The 22,498-nt window shown below is 34.0% G+C and overlaps 1 protein-coding gene across 2 annotated transcripts in view; it reads left to right on the top strand.

Moving 5' to 3' along the window:
* The window catches only part of stg1 (stargazin-like protein), a 51,791-nt gene extending 30,565 nt beyond the window's left edge, over positions 1 to 21,226 (top strand). For both annotated transcript variants that reach the window (XM_085198425.1, XM_085198426.1), the window contains exons 2-6: positions 17,439 to 17,562; positions 17,779 to 18,017; positions 19,319 to 19,411; positions 19,742 to 19,882; positions 20,229 to 21,226. In XM_085198425.1, coding sequence (XP_085054551.1) covers positions 17,439 to 17,562; positions 17,779 to 18,017; positions 19,319 to 19,411; positions 19,742 to 19,882; positions 20,229 to 21,010 — 1,379 coding nt within the window. In that variant the 3' untranslated portion in view covers positions 21,011 to 21,226. The remainder of the gene's footprint in view (positions 1 to 17,438; positions 17,563 to 17,778; positions 18,018 to 19,318; positions 19,412 to 19,741; positions 19,883 to 20,228) is intronic.
* Positions 21,227 to 22,498: the final 1,272 nt, after the last annotated feature.

Consider the following 22,498-nt stretch of genomic DNA (forward strand, 5'->3'; position numbering starts at 1 on the left):
GAGAACAATAATAAGTATTGCTAAGCTCGTTAGTACGCAGTTGAAAACTTGTGAATATTTCCACCCCTCAAATGAACCGAAATTAACTCGAGAAGAACCCATTAGAGTCGAGCCTCTCAATTTGATATGACGACAATGACGAACACATAACGTTCTGTTATGCGAGTGGGAGATGCTATCTGTGCGTGTTATCCCATAATATTATGGAACTTCGAATCCTCTTCGCTGTTATTGTCAGAGTTTCAACGTCGTCTTGATTGATGAGTGCCATTTTCAGCAACATAAAATATATATAGGCCAGTCGTGGCCCGGAGACAGGCTGTGGTTCACGACAGGTTCTATTCCCATTCGAGAAAATTAAATATTTCATATTTTCATTTCTTCGCTTTGGTGTCGAGGCAATGCGGGGCGTTGTGTTTCGTAACTCAACTCAAGGTACCTCCAGAATTCGATGGAAAGTGAGGAGTGGAGTGTCTTACCACTAGGATCCCTCTGCCTACCATGCTACAAGCGGGACACAGAACGAAGCTGAAAAAAATATATTAAAAACATAAAAACTTCTATAATTCTCGCCCAATTCCTTGATTATGGCTGTTAATCTTCGGCAATGCCTTAAGCTGCCTTTTATCGTCGTTGTTTTATTTTGCCACATCAAATTGTAGGCAATCGTGACTACTTTAGTAAATTAAAAAGAGGCGGGCGTGTTTTATTGATACGTGAGTAAGTGAAGTCATTATTTATGGAATGCGACCAGCGAGATCTTAATGAATAATAGGTTCTACCGGTAATCACGGTTCTATATCCTTTGATTACCGGTAGAGCCAGTTACCGGTAGAGATGTCTTTATTGACTACCTAGTGTTAAGAAACTCTGTGTGTTTTCATTAAGACACTTCCATTTCCTATTTTCTAAATAATTCTAGAGGCATATCATATTAATATCGATTTGAGGCAAATTCGTTTCCTTTTCGATGGCTATTTAGAATTGTATAATAAATAATATAATTATTTTTGTTTTTTTTTTGCTATGCTATTTATTGCTGTGACGTGTACTGAGTGACAAATGACGAACTGAATGATATTGTAATTACACTTGTTTGTATGTGTTTGTAAGTTCAATTTAAGAGTAGGTCTCTAAAGCTTTTTTATGTAGGTATACCTAGTAAATTGTCATTGAAAACTAATATCTAGTATAATAAAGTTTAAATAATAGTTTAAAGAAATCTAATAAAGTTTAAATCGTGGCGTAAGAACATAAACTTGTGGCTGTAAATGCGAAAAGCTGTGGGTTTGATTTCCACTCGAGGAAATAATTTTCATTTCTTCGCCCTGGTAGCGACGCTTTTTGAAACTGTTAAAAATAACAATAAAAATTAAAAATATGATTATTACATAGATACCGTTGCCATGGAACACAGCATCAATCAATTAGCATTGGCTGATTTTTCCGCGGTCTTCCTCATTCTCGCTGAAACTTTCAGAATAATTTAATATAAAGAGGGCAACTTTATGTTCCGGAAAAGTTAATCTCACAGGCGATTACTGCAACGCGAATACGGCCTTCGTTTCACCGAGATAGAAGATTTTCTAAGGATATTGTGTTTTTTGTTCTTTTTGTGAAGCACCTTTTTGTACGTTTCCTTACATTGTTTTTAGATAAAAAAGGTCCTTCCTGTAGTCTTTTAGTTCAATTTGATAATGGATGTGAGCATTTATATATTTCGAGCATTTGTATTCATTTGGTCGTGATGTTAATTACGAAATGCTTTTCTTGTGGGAATGATGAAAAAAATAATGATAAAAAATAAGATAAACCACCTTTTAAATAGGAGCAAATCTGTAGAGGTTTAAATTCCATAAGGTATAAAAAAAATCTATGCACTTTTATTACTCGTAGTACAATGAGATTTCCGCTGCTTTTATATATGTCATATTAATTATAGACAATTTACCATTATTCTTTTTTACTTATATCATGTTACTTACTAAATATAAGTGGATTATATTTTTTACATATTTTATGTAAAAACCAAAAAGGAAAAAATTAGTATTTCATTTATTATTTTATGTAATGGTTTTTTCCATCTATATATAATTCTTATTTTCTTTGACAAATACGAAATAAATTACGTTACGTATTATATATACCTTTTCACGCTATCAAAACACTTCGTTTGCCACTTTCTACCCAATTAGGGAAACACAGCGTGTTGAGTAGTGAAACTCAATTCATTGAGTCCGTAATTTTTACAATAGGATCTCAAGAAAAGTCCGAGAATGATCTAAATTACAATTTTAAAAAGTAATGAAAAGATTCAAGTTATTTATTCAAAAAATATTAATTTTGTAAGTGATAAAAAACAAAAGCAAGCAGAGCCAACCTTAATGTTAAGATACTCGTCACTTCCGTTCCTCATTGTCCGCGCTTTAAAATATTAAATATTAAATTTCCTCGAGTGAGAATCGAACACACAACCCACCACATTGACAGGTACACGCGTGCACCCCAACCCCACCAGCTTCACAAATAATATATTCGGAGTGCAAACCACTTAAAAGTACCAGTGACATAACAAGAGTGAGTAGTGTGAATTGGAGCAAACGGCATCATCGATCAAAGTCTATTTCATACGTTATACTGATATCGGTAAAGGGCATTTTCCTTACTTGTAATATTTAATCCTGGAGTAGATTGCACCATAATGACGGAGAGATGATGAAGCATTACTTGGCCAGGTGTGGTTTGATTTATGTCTTGCAAATTAGAGATTGTTAGATATTCTCTGGTATATTAGTTCTACACGTATAAGTGCTAATTGGTAGCATATTTTGTGTGTTATAATTTTTTTCTTAAGTATTTTTCGCATAATGAAAATATTTATTTCTAGGGCCATCTATTATAATATAACTAGAGCAATCTAATAAAAAAGGCCATCGTGGCGCAGGGTCACAACCATATGACTGCAAATATGACAGGCGTGGGTTCGATTTCCACTCGAAGAAATTAAATATTTAACATTTTGGTTTCTTCGCTTTTCTTTGTTTTTGTAATCAAATTGCAGCAAGTATTATAGTATTTCGAAAATGATATTGATGGCATTGTGTCATTATAATAGTCGAAATTCATTGGAAGTAGATATATCCATCGACAAATCCACGTTAGTCGTTGAAATTGCTTTTTTTCAGCTCCAGCAGAAAATTCAATTCAATTAGAATTTTAAAACATGGTTTCATTCTATCGTAGTATGTGTCAGTCATTGTTTATTCAAATTCATCCATTAGCATAATTCGTGTTAATTGTAATACTGTTTCTCGTTAGTAAAACTGCAAACTAACTAAGTGTTATATATACAGGTTTATTTTAAAGCCAGTCATGGCACAGAGGCACAACTGTGCCTCCAAAATGCTTCCAAAATTCGGCGAAAGAGGGGAGAGGGGGTCTTGGGTCATCTTAATTCTAGGTTCCCTAGTTATAATCTACCTTATGTGCAGACAGTATAACAGCATAAAATAAAAAAAAATGACACTAAAATATTGTTAAAGTTCTGTCGTGAATTGTATTTTATAAAGAGAAAAGTGAAATAAAACGTGAAACTCGCTTAAAAATATTACTCTGGCAACATTTTTTTTGTTTTATTAGACCATACAGATTGTAAGACCCAGTTATTGTTCATCCACACACTGTTACTATATACGACTTTTACAAAACTTTCCCAGTTGTTTTCCCCGAGTATATACGAACTGCTTCTGTAAATGTATTTCTAACAAAAAAAAGGATGCAGAAGTTAGTAGTTTTGGCAAGGATGTTGCTTCTTTCACTCCATCGGGCCACAATGAGTTTGTTAAGAAGCTTATATAATATATTGGAGATATTTTATTAAGAAACCACCGATAAATTATGCGACGCTACAACTCATAATGTAAAACTTGATCGGGGCTGTGCACGAAACTTTTTAAGATAAATTGCGTACCGCTACGGTTTACCTATTTTCTTATATGAAGGAGAACTTTGTGAATATTGGTCTAATTTAACATGGAAATGCTTTAAAATTTAATCAATTAGTTTATTTTTGGGTTCGTATACTTTTATGGTACTTTTTGGTGGATAAAATAGAAATTAAATAAAAATTCAGCTTCATGTATTCCGCTAGCAGCAGTGTAGGCAGAGAAAACTTGTGTTAAGACACTCCGTTTTCTACTTTCCGCCGAATCCTGGAGGCATTACGTGTTGAGTGGAGGATGTGAATAAACACACTGTCATTACATCTGACAACACTTACATACGAATTTCGATAAGATGTGATTGATCTATTTCTCCAATGACGTGAACCCTTATCGACCCTATCCCATCTCGCTTGCCTCAACACGTTCGGGGACTGGTGAGAAAATTGGAAATTTATGACATGAAATGTCATCCCCATACAAGCATAAGTTCATATTGTATGACAGAAGAACAAAATTCTTATTATATTCGTATAAGCGCTCTAGGGAAGTTGCGAAGCTATGTCACTTAATAAAAGATCTCCCTTGAGAAGTGAAGCAAACGACTTCATAAGATGAGATGGTATTCATCTGGGGGTAAAAAAAGACATAAAACGTGGGTGCGCCCCATTAAATAAATTGCGGACGCGTACCGCCTTCTCGCGGAGTCGCTAACTACGGCCCCCAAGCCATATTCTCTGCGAAGTGTCTTAGTAATATTAATTATTAGAATATTTCAATTAAACGTGATAATTACCATTCTCTACGGTTGTTTGTGGTTATTAAATACTGTATTTCGGATGTGGTATTGGGTAGGCTCATTAACTAATGATATGTATTAGAGATGTTAGGTAATATAATTTCATATTTGTCAGTTTCTATTTTTTATACGTGTTTAATTTAACAATTTGAGGCCAGTCGTGGCGTGTGACTGATAACAAAAGTGGTTCTGGGTTCGATTTTGGAGGAAATAAAATTTTTACTATTTTCTTTTCTTCGTTCTGGTAACGAGGAAAAGCTCGGCGTTGAATTTCGCCACTCAACACACAATGCCTCCAGAATTCGGCGGCATCTTAAGGGAAACACAGTGTCATAACACTAGGTTCCCAACTTCCCCTCTGCCGATCCGCTTATCTGCGGGATACAGTGTGAAATCTAAAAAATTTAACAATATTTTCTTCAAATATCTTGAATAGACTAAAACAAAAAAAAACTATACAGTCAATAAACAGAAAAATAGTTGAGAAGTAAACTTGCAGCAAAATAATTCAAATACGACATTGTACGCCGCGGCCTGAACGAGCCTTATAAGTTCTAAGAAAGCTCGATAAGGCTTTAGTCCGTCCTTAAGCGACTCGACCCACGTAATTATGTTCCATGGGAGCGTTTATCGCTGTCATTACTAGAACAAAGTTTATATCAGTAATTCTCTTGGAAATTGTTTTACAATGTGTTTAGTGATGGATGTTTTAAGTTTACTAAACTATTTATGCATCACGTCCTGTTTACTATATGTTAAAACTGGTTAAGTGCGAGTTGGACTCGTCCACCAAGGCTTTCTTACTAATTCTGAGATTATTGGTGAACGGGAAATACAACTTATACAAGTTGATTTAAGAGAAGTTAATTTAAGTTTGCGGGTACGGGTATGTACTTATTTTGTATGAAATGAACTACAAATTTAAGCTGAAACGGATTTCTTTTTTACATGATAAATTTCAATTCCTAGGTCCACGGGGAGTACCCTATTGGTTTTTATTTGAGGTTAAAAGTTAGGTTTAAATCAATTAATAAATGCTTGTATCTTTTTATTTGTATCATGTGCTTAGAAACTCGCATTTTTTCTGTCTTTTAAGAGACTTAAGAGATATTAATTTCAACTTGATACCTTTTCGCGGTCTTGAGATAAATGGTCTTGGTAGACGGACAGATTAACAACAAACAAACAAGTTTTCTGTTTCTTCCTTTTGAGACATGGAACACTAAAATACATAGGCATAGAGAGTATTGTGTCATGACACGTTTGTCTGTCTGTTTGTCATTTTTATCAAAGGGGGCTTAATACTTTAACTGAAATTAACATCCAATATCCATTGTTATAGTCCCTTGGAGAACAGAACAAAATTAAACTTCTAAGCCACAGCGATCAAAGGACGAGAGGGTTTATGCTTCGTTTTTACTGAATATCTAATGTACGATGTTTCCTGTGTAAATAATACCTCTACTTTGAAGGATAAATTTAGTTGAATGACGGCAAAAATAAAATATTAATTGAAAAATACCGGGAACCAGCTCGATTCAAAGGGCGCAGGACCGGACGGAGTGACGAGCATTGGGGGAGGCCTATGTCCTGCAGTGGACCTTAAAAGGCTGATGGATGAATTGGAAAATTGGATATCTATAATTATATTACAATTTATAAATTTATATTTGTAGTTCATATCCACCCTAAGCTTTTTTACTTTTATAAGTTATACGTTTTTAGTGGACATAAAATTTTAAAATTGGTAGGGATTTGTCGGTGCGCTTCTCCGATCCGTACTTAAGCGACTTTCTTTTGACCAGACAGTACTAGAGTAAAAATTTGTCCTAAAATTTCTGTAATACATAACCAGACATACGTTGCCTGAAACCTTTTCTTCATAAAAATATAGTTATTGATACAGCTTCATCATTGCAGGGCAGGGAACTTGGGAACCCAAGTTAAGACACTCTGTTCCCCAATTTCCGCTGAATTTTCGAGGTAGCTTAAAATTCCTTACATATGTCTATACCAGAGCGTAGGAAATATAAATAAATAATAATTAATTCCACCGAAGAGGAATCGAACACACAACCGTCATGTTTACAGTCACATGCTTCTATCACTGCGCCACAACGGTTTCAAATAATAAAAATAATTTTTAGCTATTGCATCTTATTAATAACAAACTTATTATTCCGCTAACAATGTAGATCATTACTTATATGGCAATTAGCAATCTATTATTATATAGATGACCTCGCTTAGACAAATGATCTGTCATCTTGATATATTGACATCTCGCCTCGGGAGGCCCTTCCACCGCAATCGGGGCTGATTTGATTTATACTGTATATCGTATAATGAAATCTTGCAATATAATTACATATATGTAAGTATTAATTATTGTAGTAGAAGAAAATATTTATATATATATATATATATATATATATATATTATATATATATATATATATATATATATATTATATATATATATATATATATAAAATGGAAAGGTCACTCACTCACTCATCACGAAATCTCAAAACCTTGCATGGACGTCACTTATAGGACGTAGGTACTCATGGAGACAGAAAATAACGTAGTTCACGCAGGCGAAGCCGCGGGCAGGCCGCTAGTAAATGTATATTTGAGATATTTGGTAGCAACTTGAGAAGTTTCTTAAGACTTAAACAAAACGATTATGAAAAAATGGAGAAAACGAAATAAGCAAAGTAATTTATAGAGATTACTTTACTTTTTTTAAATTAAAAGTACGTACAGACAATTTTATCTATTTCTAGTAATATAGTTTCTGTAGTATTTTCTACTTGTGTACGAACAATAAGACCAGTTAAGTGCGAGTCGAACTCGCTCGCCGAGGCTTCCGTACCAATTTCAAGATTTTCAACGGGAGGTTAACAACCTTATACCTACAACTTATAAAATTAGAAAAACTTAGGTTTGCAGGCATATGCATTGATTTTATATGATATTAACTACAAATATAAGTTTGTAATGATTTTTTTATTAAATAACTACAAATGTTAACATTTTGGATTTAAAAAAAAAATTATTTTGAAAATTATAGGATTAAAGTTGGCGTTACTTACAAAATAAGAATAATAGAATTCAAGTCCAAATTTAGTATTTTTTTTTCTTTATAAAGAAACGAAATAAACAAATTATAAATAAAGTTTGTTCATAATTTGAATTTCTTTCAAATATAAATAAATAACACTTGTTGAGTTGTAAAATTGTAAGAGTGTAGTATCTGGCCTGGTATATAATGACTTAGTAAATGACTGAGCTTGCAATGTAAAAGAGATTCTATTTAATCTATTTTAGTTCAAAGTTGAATTTTTCTGTATTTACCATATTTTGCAAGATAAACATTTTTCTTTCAGCTTCCCTTTGTAAACGGTAGATAGAGGGACAGTGTTACGACACTTCGTTCTCCACTTTTCGCCGAATTTTCCCCCAAGCAGTAATCGCGTAATCGCCACTGCGCCACGATGACCCCAAAGGAAAGATAATCATGAAGTACCTAAACGTTCTTCTCCTAAGTACATATTTAATTAGAGTTACATGAGCAAGGAAATAAAAATTATGTATTACCCCGAGTGGGAATCGAACCCGCAGCGGTCAGACACAGTGCCGTTGTCTCATAATTTCCTCAAGATTAGACGATATATTGCGACAGTAATTATAAATTTTCAGCTTTAAACAAGCGTTCTATCAAATAACATCGGAATAGAATTATCCTTAATTATCACGACACCAATTAAACGGATATAGAGATACTGTTTTAGTATAATTAAGATAATTTATTGATAATATGAGTTATTAAGTTATTATATAGTTAAATTTAGAGACCCTAAATAAATAAAACTAATAGGTATCTACCTATATTTATGACTAGCGAACGGCTTCGCTTGCTTATTTAGGAGTGAATTCTAATAAACCACAAAACATACTGTTCAATGAAATATTTTTAAGAGTCTAAATTTCAAATTTTATGAAAATCGATGGCGATTTAAAAAAATTCTATAATACGACATAGAAATTACAACAATATCTATACTTAAAGTCTTCTTTCAACTTCCAACATAATTATGTCCCAGCTCATAGGAAGAGCCTTAAAGATGGTAAGATCGTAAAGTGTCAAGTCGCGTCTCTACGTCCGAGGCTCCCTCGGCGATGCTGTAAAACCCATTAGAGCCAACGCTTAATAAAATTGTGTTTAATAAAATCTTATAACGTGGATAATTATATTATGAAAGTAATAAATGTTGAAATATAATATTCATGTTGATAATTAAAATTACATTTAATGTTTTTTCCCGTCGATATACCTATATATCCTATATATATATATCTGAAAAATCCTTAATTATTAATTACACTGTCAATATCGGTATTTTTATTGACTTTCCAAATTGGGTACTGAAATTCCAAATCGTACTCTGCTTAACCAGGTCGAGAATATGACAATATTCCAAATCTAAATATTCCTCCAATTAGCATTTGACCCAACATGAATATCTAAGCTGCGCGAAAAGTTACATACTCTTTTTAAATAAATAGGATAGGATGGAATAGAATGAGGAGTGTACCTAAGAACCTACTGCATCATGGCCGCGCTTTGCCTCGACACCAGAGCGAAGAAATGGAAATATAAACGTAAATAAATATTCACTTCCTCGAGTGAGGATCGAACCCGCCACCGTCGTATTACAGTCACACCCTTGTGCCTCTTTGCTCGACATAACATCTACTATATTAATTATTTAATAAGAACAAATTGTACATTTAATTAAGGAATAGAAAGGCTTTGTGGAACGGTAGATTGCGGGTCACCATTGCGATGTAATTGTACATAAAAGAACTTAATTTATACCTACCTATTTCTTTACGATTGCTCTTTCCCGGACTTCATTAGAGAAGCATAATTAAAAACCTAATAGCATTTGTTACAATGAATGTTCTTGTAATATTGAAGTTATAGTGGCGCAGTGGGATGGCGACTATGTACGTGATGATTGTAGGTTGAATTCCTATTTGGGATGATTTTTTTTCCTTTCGCCATATTGGTAGAAAAGAGGGTGGCGTTAAGTACCGCCAATAAGCATGAAATATCTCAAATTTACAATGGGCAGGCCATATTGTCAGGAGGATGTTTTTTTGTGAAATTAAAATAATAATAATAAAAGTAATACGTGAAAACAAAAGAAATAAAAGTTATTGTAAGTACTCCCATAGTGACGAAGTGCGTCAATTAACAGTAACAGCCAGAGCTAACGACCATATTTACTTCATCTACGAAGTGGAAGCGCGATTATTTTATACTAAAAGGACCGAAAATATTAGGATTGAAGGCAACTAGGTTAATGTGAATGTTAGTTCCACCCGTGCGCATCGACTTCCTTAGTAATACAAAGACCAGATTAAAAGCATAAAAGATAATGCGCTCGGCTATTAGGATTTTCTTTATCCTTATCAGCGAGAAAATTTGCGAAAATATCCATTTTATTGTTATATTATGCTTTGGAAGTTTTAAGTATTTTACATAATACAATTTTAGTTTTGCTTGAATCTTGTTTTTTAGTATGTATTACTTGTATGTGTGGATAAATGGGGATTCGTTGGGGATAATATTTTCTTTCTTAAGACTAAAAAGCATGATTTTGAAAAAGAATAATAGCTTAACTAGATAATTAGAAAAATATAAATATATTATATAGCCAATAGCGAACTCAACGTTGGCTTCTAACTTGAAATTATTATCACTTTTACAGTCTGGCAAAGCAAAATGCTTCGTTGGGTTCTACTTTACAGCATATAGTATATCTGAAATTCTTTCTTTTTATATCAACCGAGGTCAAAATTAACTTTATGTTATTAAATAAAAAGGGGCTTGCGACAATTGTGAGTTCGATTCCACTCAGGGAACAAAATATTTAATATTTTCGTTTCCTTTAAATTTCTTCGCTCTGGTGTCGAGGTGGACCGCGGCGTTGGGTTCCGCCACTTAATATGCGATGCATCCAGAACTCAGCCGAAAATGAGGAACGGAATATCTTAACACTAGACTATCTCATGTGTGATTTCTTAACAATACCTTTAAAATGATAATTAAATAAAAGAAACAAAAACTTTTATATAAACATAACTGAAGCTCTAAGCACATTTATAAAAGCAGTAAAATATGAGAGTAACGGAAGTGTTTCAGTAGTGCGAGCATAATATCAACATAAATATGTATGTAAGAGTACACTGAAAATATAAACAGAGAAATATGACTTTACACACTCCCCGGGAAGCTTTTAAAGCATTGTATCAGTAGCTAACAAAAAAGTAGGGAAAACGATAAGAAATTCTCATGTCGAATTGAAACCAGGAAAATGTTTTGGGACAAATCAAATATTTACCTGTCACAGACATTGCTCTCTACGCCATTTTATTTCGAATCAATAATAAATTTGTTGACTCTCTCAAGTCGTCCCGAGAATTTTACTGAAATGCTAATTTCGACTTGTTTGTGCGATCTGCTTCGAAACCAGCTTAATATCGGGAACTTTGAGTTTCCTTTTGTTTTATTTTTTGTATTTTTTTAACTTAAAGCAAGCATAGATGTGACTACAGTATATAATAATTTAATTTGTATTTAATTATGAAAATTATGAATGAAAATTACAGCAAACTATTAATAATGACTTGTACAAAGAAATAGTTTAAAAAACTACTAAAATTTTTATTTTCAATTAGGCCTTTAAGCACAAAGCACATTTGAATCGTCAATTGATATAGAAATTTCAGTCTTAGTCTTAGTATGTCAGAATTTTATATATGTCACAAGTTAGAATATTTTAACATATTTGGTAAATTTCATGCAAATAGACTAATTGGCATATGAGTAATGATAGGTTCAAAACTAGCTTCAAATGGTTTGAATAATTAATATGTTTTTAATTTTGGATCGTCATTGCCCATTTACAGTTTTTTATAACATCTTATAAACGTTAAATCTATACTAATATAATAAAGCGGAAGAGTTTGTTTGTTTGTTTGTTTGTTTGTTTGTTTGTTTGTTTGTTTGTTTGTTTGTTTGTTTGTTTGAACGCTAAGATCTCTGGATCTACTGGTCCGATTTTCATTGTTTTTGTTTTGTATGAAAGCTGCATTCTTCAGAAGTGCTATAGTCTATATAACATTACATTACACATATATACTAATATATTTTAAAGTACATTCTAATTTGACATGCAATTTATTCTGCCATGTTAATAACAACCGTCGTTGCTACGCGACCGCTACCGCGACGTTTTGATATTCATCCTTATGAAAATAAATATAATAGTCACTTTTAGCATTTTATCTAGATTGAAATTATAGTTTACTGTATAACATTCTATGTATAAATAATTAAGGAGATGTCACTGATTCCAAATGACCTAGCCACCTAGCGGGCGGCACAGTATGACCGACGCGAACGGGCAGATGACGTTGACGGTTTTATAAATTTTCATACATTTTCGAACTTTATTTGTTGTTTATAATTAATTTAAAATACACTTTGATTCTCTTCTTATTTTATTTGATATTTCCCGCTAAAATTATCCTACTTAATAGAGAGAAATGTTTAGTTATTTCGTAGAGTCGATATCTATGTACGCACGTACGGAAAACTTTAGGTACTTTTGAATACCTATCCTTTAGTTACTTTTAATCCTTTTGTTAGTTCATTTCAATAACTCAGATATTTTTTTCTAATAATGTGTATCTACTTATTATTCTTTTTGATTATTTGAGCTTATATTTTCTTACTAATTCTATTGAGAATTGAAAATAATTTCATGAATATATTTAATAAATATTCTTATAGTTGAAGCAGGCGTAGCCGCGTCCGGGTCCACTAGTTATTAATAAAAATATCAACTGAGATACAATAAGAAACATAAAAAACCTAACATGCGCACACTTATTACCAAAACGGAGAACATGATTACGATCATTAGTAAAAGTGAAACCCGTATCCCGTAGATTGCGGGTTTAGGTACGGGTTTGATTAACAAAGCAATTATTAAGATACGCCACCCAACACAGACGGTAGCTCGTTATGCTTAGGCTTGAAACAGATTGGTCTTTCACTTATCTCTTTTTGGGTTACTTGGAAGATAGAAGGTGTTTTTGAAGTGATTTTGACCTAAATATTGTTGCATGTCGTTTTTAATATATTTTTTTAAATATTTATATATTTTTTTAATTTGGGGTAACGAAAATTTGTAATTAAGCTCCCTACAGATATGCTAAGGACATAAATAAGTTGTAAATGTGGTCAAAGTACTTGGACAGTGTACAAGAGGTGCTGGTTCAAATCCAGTTACGTTCAAATTTTTATACATTTATTTTAAGTAATTTCAATAATATAAGTAGATAAATTTATTTACTTATTTTGTATTCATATTATATAACATTTACTAAGTAAACTTGATTTATGCCATCTTAATTTGAAGTATATTATGTGGGACGCAGTGAACAGCACACAAGAACAAAGATTAAATCACGAGAAAGTCATAAATTTGGAGTTTCGACGGTCACCAGGTCCCGGGAGATAGCAATATGCCGTTTATCTTACCCACACGAAAAGGAATCAAAGAATAAAAATATTTCAGAAATAGCATAAAATGTTATATTTTTGTCGTTTTATATTGTAGCTGTATTATTTTAATTTTCTCTCAGCTTTTTGACGACGTCATGTCGTACTTAGTAGTTGTGTATAACTGTAAATATAATGGTAGTAAGTTCAGTTGCCTGCAGTGAGAAATATAAAATATTGATAGACTATTTACTGAGAGAGTGTGACGCGACGGTTTTGGGTTCGATTTCCGAACGGGATAATGAACTATTATTTATTAATATTTTGATTTATTCACTCTATTACCATTGAAAAATTGCGGCGTTAAGTTCCGCCACTCAACACTACATACAGCGTGACGCTGAAATAATATATAATTATAAAGGGAATGTAATTTCTTCCTATTTATCGTAAGAACATTTATCTTCTATCATTTCTACTTAACCTCAAGTCTCTCGAGAAGGACGAAATGGGTAATTTTCTTGGAAGTTCCAAACTGTGCAATGAGAACAAATATAGCTCGGTAAATATATACAATTCATTGAGGAAATTTTGTGGACAGAGAGAGTTGACTTTTATACCAAAGCAACTGAATTTTGTACAAGCAATGAATTAAGTTTCAAAATGGATAGCCTTTTTCATTAAAAGCACAGAATAAATATTTTATTTGTGGAACTTTGATATAATAAAAAATAAACATTCTTTTCACTAATTTCTTTAAGATGTAAATGAATGAATGAAATGTAACGAAACTATCTCAAAATAATATAACCATATTTGTCAACTTGCCTTATATTTTCAGTAAATTATATTTTTCTTGTTCATTACAGCAAAGCGAAAGGAGTATGATATCTTATTTCTTAATGTTGGCAACGCTCAGTTAAAGTAATTAAATTTTAAAATTTATATAATTAAGATGTAGAAAATGTGTTGAATTTGTAATGAAAGTATTAATAGTGAATTCTTCTTAATAAACTGTACCAGGCATTAATATACTTTTTTCACCTTCACGCTGTATCCCGCATTCAGCAGGGTAGGCGGAGGGAACCTAGTGTTAAGACAATCCGTAGTGAGTGATGAGTGGTGGACCTTAAAGCCGCGCTTTTTACCTTGGTATAATTAAAATATTAATTAATAATATTTCGTTACCCCGAGTGGAAATTGAACTCAAAACCATCTCGTTACAGGCACACCATTCTGTCCCTGCGCCACAACGGCCTCTATGTAATAATTATGAGAGAGTTAAAACAAGTAAATAAAAAGTTAGTACTAAATAAGTAATTTCAGTTATTACAATATACTATAGTGTACTGCCGACCGCAGTTAATAACCTATGTATACTAATATTTATTAAAGTGAAATCCATATTCATATTTATTTAAATATTCATGGATTAATATGAGAAACAACCGCGTTTCTTGTTATAGTAGATTTTATGCTATGTTCATTAAAATACAAAGCAATACATTAATAATAATAATATTATTTACATTCCGTTTTCGCAACACAATTCCAGGATGCCCTTGACTCTGGATCGTTACCAACATTTCTGACAACAGGCGTGACATTCCTGTCATACAAATCCGGATGTACCACGGAGCCTAAAAACTATCGCCCAATAACATGCTTACCTACCATCTATAAGCTCCTTACATCTATTCTGAATAAAAAAATCACAGGACATATTGTTCGTAACAACATTTTGGCACCGACTCAGAATGGATGTAAGGCTGGTGGCCGTGGTACAAAGGAACTTCTTCTCATTGACACAACTATAAGCCAACAGGTAAGGCGGAACAGGAAAAATCTCACTACTGCTTGGATAGACTATAAGAAGGCATATGATTCAGTGCCACATACTTGGCTCTTGAAGGTCTTGGAGTTATATAAGATTGATATTACTTTGAGATCATTTTTGGAGGCTTGTATGGGACAATGGGTCACTGTCCTTCGTCATCTAGGGGAGTGTGATATTCCTGCAACGTCTGAACCGATAAGGATAAAGAGGGGTATATTTCAGGGTGACAGTCTGAGTCCTTTATGGTTTTGCCTAGCTCTGAATCCTCTTAGCACTTTGTTAGAGGATTCAGGTTTAGGCTTTCGTCTTCGCCGGGGGGGTAAGGTCATATCTCACTTGCTGTACATGGATGATCTGAAATTATTTGCGTCAAAACGTTCTGATCTTATGCGGCTACTAAAGGTAACTCAAACCTTTAGTAGTGATATAAGAATGGAATTTGGCGTCGATAAATGTGCTAGCATGCATGTAGTGCGGGGGAGTGTGATCAGATCTGATAATATTTGCATTTCAGATTCTGTTTCCTTCAGAACTCTTGGTGAAGGTGAGACTTATAAATATCTTGGAATGTCTGAAGCATTGGGTATTGATGAGCGGAGCATAAAGCAATTGGTGAAGGAGCGTTTCTTTAGCCGCCTGAAAAAAGTGCTTGGCAGCCTTTTATCTGGTGGCAACAAAGTGCGTGCTTTCAACGGTTGGGTTATGCCGCTTTTAGCCTATACTTTTGGCATTGTAAGATGGACACAGACTGAGTTAGACTCCGTAGATCGCCAAATACGTAAATTGTTGACGACATACCGAATGCACCATCCGCGTTCGTCTGTAATGAGACTGTATATCCCGCGTAAGTGTGGAGGTCGTGGCTTTTTGAATGTCAAGAACCTCCATAACCACGAGGTATGCAGTCTTAGAGAATATTTTCTCAAGATTGACGTGGATATGCACAAGGATGTGGTAACAGTTGACAAAGGCCTTACTCCTCTTTCCTTGGGCAAAGAGAACTGGCGTCGGCCTGTAGTACTTACTACTTCTGATCGCATGGCTGTATGGAAGAGCAAGGAGCTGCATGGTAGATTCCATAGAGCCCTAGTGGGCCAGGACGTGGATACTGTTTCATCATTATCTTGGTTACAGTTCGGGGATCTTTTCTTTTCAGTTTTGTCTGTGCAATTATGGACGAAGTTATCAAGACACGGAACTACCAGAGACATATTATGAAAGATGGCACTATCGACATCTGCCGGGCGTGTCATCGACCTGGGGAGTCCCTCAGACATATTGTCTCTGGTTGTTCTCATCTTGCTAATGGCGAGTATTTGCATAGACACAATCAAGTAGCCAAGATAATACACCAGCAACTTGCTCTTCAATATGGCCTTGTAGAATTGGAGGTGCCTTACTACAGGTACAATCCCATGTCTGTTCTTAAAAATAGCTGTGCTTTGCTCTACTGGGATCGGTCTATTATTACTGACAGGTATATTGTTGCCAATAGACCTGATATAGTACTAGTAGACCGAGCGGCGCGCCGCGCAGTGATTGTTGACGTTACTATCCCACATGATGAAAATCTCGTGAAGGCCGAAAAAGAAAAACAATCTAAATATTTGGACCTAGCCCATGAGATTACCGCCATGTGGGATGTCAATGCGACTATCATTGTGCCGATAGTGGTTTCGGTTAACGGTTTAATAGCGAAAAGCCTCGACCAACACCTTAAGAGGCTATCGCTTAGCTGTTGGATCAAGAACCGGATACAGAAGGCAGTAATACTTGAGACGGCACGTATTGTGCGGCGGTTCCTCTCTCTGGAGCCCTAGCCACCGATGGCTTGGACCCTTGTCCCGCCCTCGGAAGTGTGGTTTTTTATATTTTTAAATGTATCTTTTTTATAATAATTTATATTTAAAAATGTAAAATTGATTCGCTTATTTAATAAAAGTATATTCTGTGTTATTTGATAATTGTTCTAATTTACGATTAGTGTTTGAGGCCTTTTTGAGGCATTTAAATTTGTTTTTTTGTAGAAGAAATGTATAAATTATTAATAAAAAATAACGAAGTATAACCATTCATTTTTTGTTCGAATCAAAATAAAATGTACTTACCTATAATTTATTAGTTTCACAATGTACACATACGTCCGTATAATACTTATTTTTATTATTATTCTTATCTTAGTATAATTTTAATAAATATTTCTTTTTATTAATAAACAATTTTGATTAAAAAATAAATAATTTTTTTAATTATTCAAATATATTATGTCAATTTTCAGTGAAGCGTAGGGAAGGCATGTGGGGCGGCGGCGCGCAATGCGTGCATGCGTCGCTTCCGCGTGGTGCGCGTGCGCAGCCCGCTCCTACGCTTAGTGGCGCCATCGCTAGCCGCCGCCCGCCCAGGTATATCCTAAATTATCTATTTAATCATATGAATTAATGTAATAATATATATTTTTTCCTTAATCTCACACTGTTTCACTTAGCCAGCGAAAGGAGAAAGGAACCTAGTGTGAAGACACTACGTTCTCTTATTCCATATATATCGTAGACTCAACTATACTGTTCAAAGTACAAAATATAATGTATTTATTAAAATAAGTATTATTTCAATTCCAGACCCACACCTCCCTCACCGACACTCGTAGCTCAGATTGACTCGTCAGTCGCGTGTTTATGGCTGCTCACGCCGCTGTCCGCTGGCACTGCGGTCGTCGCCATCATTATAGCAGTCACCACAAATAACTGGTTGCACACCCAGGAAAATATGCTAAATCCTTCTGTGAACGGAACTGGGAAGTACGAGATCGTTGCCAAGCACACTGTTTCGGGACTTTGGCGAATATGCCATACTGAACGTAAGTTATTTATTTTTATTTCTTTTCAAATAAGATAATTAAAAATGGTTTTAATATTTCATTGATACTATTATACATTTATTTACTTGATGTCCATTGAAATTATATTTATTTGATGCTTGTATTTTAAATAACTCTAAAGTCAATTCATTTTTTGCCTTCCTTGAAATTCGATTAAAACCAATGTGAGCTTAGAATCGTCATATTGAAATACTATAACTTTTATTTGTATATAATTATATATATGGGCCTGGGATATGCACTATCTGATAAAAAAGAATTATCTAAATCAAATTACTCAAGAAGCAAAGCGAGCTTAAATATACAAAATATAAATACGAATCAAACAAAGAACCAGTTCAGTTCAGTTCAGTTATTTTGTTACTTAAAAATAATTCATAACTAACAAAACAACGACAAAATAATACATATTTCACCTCTAACAACAAAAACATATTAAAAATTCAACAAAAAACATGTAAATATGGTATTTTAAGTATAAAAACAACAGTAAAGTATGACAAAGGCACAGCCCGACTTCCGGCCGTCACCACCACAATACGTTCAGTGTCCGCGACGGGAGCCCCATTGTGCCAGGCGCCTCCATGCGTTACTGTCATATATAGCTACTAGTGGGTAGTACGTCGCGTCCGCCGTCCTGACGTTTCTAGCTGATCCATTTCTCTCATTAAAACTTGCTTTGTTGTTAACTTTTGAGTATTTCATTTCATATTTTGATATATTTTAGTATTATTTTGTGCTGGTTTTTAGTAACTATTTAAATTATATTGTTATTTAGTTTTCCAAAACCTTTCTAGTCCTGGTGGCGCAGTAGTTTCCGATATTTAGGGTATGGTACTTGAAAAAATTAAATCAGCTACACCCTGTATCCCACACACGGCAGGGTAGGCAGAGGAAACCTAGTGTTAAGACACTCCGTTCCCCACTTTCTGCAGAATTCTGGAGGCATTGGATGCTGAGAGTCAGAACTCAACGCCGAGCTTTGCCTCGAAACCAGAGCGGAGAAATGGAAATATAAACGTAAATAAATATATCTGTTCCTCGAGTGGGGTTCGAACCCACGACGGTAGGTTGTTACTTTGATTCCCATTTAATGGTAAAACGGTAAAGGTAATTGGTAACGAGTAACAAAATTACGAGGTACTAAAATAAATAAAATATATTTTTTTAAAATGAAATTTACACAGTAAAAGCTATCTTTATTTTACATGAAGTAAGGAAATAAAGATAATATATATCCTTCAAAGTTGAAAATTCAAAAATAGCACTTAAATTTTCAGCTGGCAGTGCAGTGTATCGATGCTTGGATATACCCTATTTCCCGCTGTCACAACATTCGCCCGACCTCAGCGACTCCACAAATGCAATACCCTGTAAGTATTCATGATATTCATGATGAAATAGGATATTTACTATACTTATCAATTCTTCAGGGGCAAGAAGAAGAAGATGTGACTGTAACTTTTAGACATTGTGGGTTCGATTCCTACTCGTGGAAATGAAATATTAATATTTATATTTTCTTCGCTTTGGTGTCGACGCATAACGCAGCGGTGAGTTCTGCCACCCAACGCCTCCAGAATAAGCGGTAAATCGGAAATTTTAACACAAGGTTCCCTCTTCTTCCCCTCGTATGTGAGTGATACAGCGTGCTGTAAAAAAATATAATTTACCTACATATCCCAAATTATGTAAATTTCCAGATGTTGTAACTCGATCAGCAGCTCCATTATTGTTGGCTGTTATCACACAAGCTGTAGGTGCATTGTGCTGCGTTCTTGGCCACTGCGTTAAAGGAAGAAGAATTTGTACATTCATAGCTGGTGTTCTCTTTATAATATCAGGTTAGTATTTTTTTATAATTTTAGAATCTCTCTCTTTCTTCAATATAATATGGCTGAATGTAAGTTATCTCACATTTTCCTATTGTATCAAGAATAGGGGAAAAATGGAACTTTCTGTGCCGCCATTTATTAGTATATTGGCCGCTATTCCATGCAAAAACAGCTTTTATTATCAAAAGTATTATTTAGTATAGTATAGTATATTCATGTTATAAATAAATTTAATAAGTATTTTTTTTTCCATATTTCAACGAAATTAGAGTGTATATGTAACATTTAATTACTGAATAAAGCATTTATTATTATTATTATTCATTAACTTACAATATATTTTTTGTAATTTCAGGTCTTATAATGCTAACAGGCATCGTTATGTACATATCTGTGTTCAAGTCTCAAGTAGGCCACAAGCTCCGCTACATGTCGTTTTTTGATACGCCTAGAATGTCGTACAGTTACGGCTACTCATTTGGTTTATATATAAGCGGTTTCGTGGCCGCAGAGCTGGCTGGCACTTCAGCAATATTCCTATTCCTACAATGGTATCAAAAAGACTGGATCACGGAATTGTCGGACAAAGCCAAAGCTGATTGTCGTGCGTGGGATCGCGAATATGCAATTTCAGATTTTCGAGAAAGAGACTCAACGCTTTTAGAAAGGCGAATGATGAAAAGAGACACTTATCCACCAACCGGATCGTCCGCGGCCACTCCAAGGGAAAGGAGACGGTTTGTGTTTGATGGAGACGAGCTACCGCATTGCTCGATACATAAAAACAGAAGAATAAATTTAAGCTCGGCATCGCTTAAAGATTTATCATCATCAACACTTTACGGTTTTCCAGCTGCTCCTAGACCTACGGCTTGCGATAATTATTTCGAAGAGTTTAAAGAAGTTCCTCAAAGTGCGAACACATTAAGCGGTCTTAGAAGTGCATCTATATTTCAATCTCAGGCTTCGGTGGCCAGCGGCAGGTTTTTAGATACTTCAGCAGTTGAGCCTCCACCGTCACGTGAAGAGGAGATGGTGACGTTTGGAGCTGGTGCAAGAACAGTGATCGAAGATAAGCCACCTCGGCATGACCGAGCTGTGGGCACTGATCCTTACAGAAGGACCACACCCGTCTGATTCATGAAGACATGGATCCCCCCAGAAGCATATCGATAAGTGATAACAACGTCACGTTATTTAACATATTTGAAATAACATTTGCTACTGCAAAGTAAACGTGAAAATCAAAGGTGCAGGAGTGATTTTCGAATTTATGAACTTATGTGACTTTTATGTGTCATGGAAATTTTTGACTGTTACATTTCCTTGAATAAACACTGCCATTTGTGTAAATTGTTTCTCATTTGATATCACATTATTATATCGTAAGATAACTATGAATATTTTGTTATTTATTATTAATTTATGCACTGTCCCCCATCACCCCCCCCCCCCCATTTATGGGACTTGTAAAATTATAAAAAAATTGAATAAATCATAAAGTATTGTTTTCATTATTAAAAGTATACAAAGGCTTAGTAATTAAATATACTCTCAATATAAAACCTTAAACTCAAAACAAATTGTTTCTATATTTAAACTTGAAAACAAATATAAAGCTAAAATGCATACGGATAAGTCATTTTGACAAATATATGAAATATATATTTAATGTCAAGCAAAAATGGGGGCGTAAGTATTATTAATTATAATCTTTTACATTTTTCTAATTCATAATTTTTTACAATATTTAAGAATGTTCTAGTACTTAACTAAAAATCTTATCTTTATCCCATATTATATTTTTTTATATCTTAATACATACATATTAATAAATTATTAATTTAATAATTATTCATTTATTTCAGATTAGCATCACTATTGTAAGTATTTTATATGAATTAAAATTAATATTATTAATTATTATTATATTTTTTTAATTATAATATAATTAATTAATTATTAATGATTAATTTGTCACTGTAGTAGAAGAAAGGATCCTCGTACACCAGTCAAAGGTATAGTACCGAGGTTAAAAAATATTGCCCTAATACATTTTAGAGGATTACTTGGATTCATAGTACCGATAGCTCTCCTATCATGGCAACCGCAGAAAGGAAAAGTGAGTTAACGTTTTAAATACAGAATAGCTATTTAACCATCTTAACCAGCTTCACGCTCTATCCTGCAAAATTATTATTAGAGTAGGCAATGTGGAAACCTAAACTTAAAATAGTGTTAACACACTCCGTTCCCATTGAGACACTACAATTCCCCACTTTCCGCCGAATACTGGAATTCCCGCTCTAGCAAGACAAAGCGTACAGATTTTTGTTAGCTTCACGCTTTATCCAGTATATTATATACAAATGGCTTAGTAGATAGAGAGAAATCATTATGAAAACACTATTTTCTTTACTTTTCGTCCAAATTCGAGCCTTTCTGTGTTGAGTGGCAGAACTTAACGCTAGGTTCTTGCCTTGTTGCCAGAGCGAAGATATGAAAATATTAATAATTTATAATTCATTCTCTTGAATGGGAATCGAACTCACAACCGTCGCGTTACACTCACACCTTTGTGCCCCTACGCCAGGACGTCCTCAAATTATTTATTTATTAAAAGCT

The sequence above is a fragment of the Heliconius melpomene genome, chromosome 15 (assembly GCF_056956725.1).
Source record: "Heliconius melpomene rosina isolate 202511_hmr_F chromosome 15, ASM5695672v1, whole genome shotgun sequence".
Taxonomy (NCBI): Eukaryota; Metazoa; Arthropoda; class Insecta; order Lepidoptera; family Nymphalidae; genus Heliconius; species Heliconius melpomene.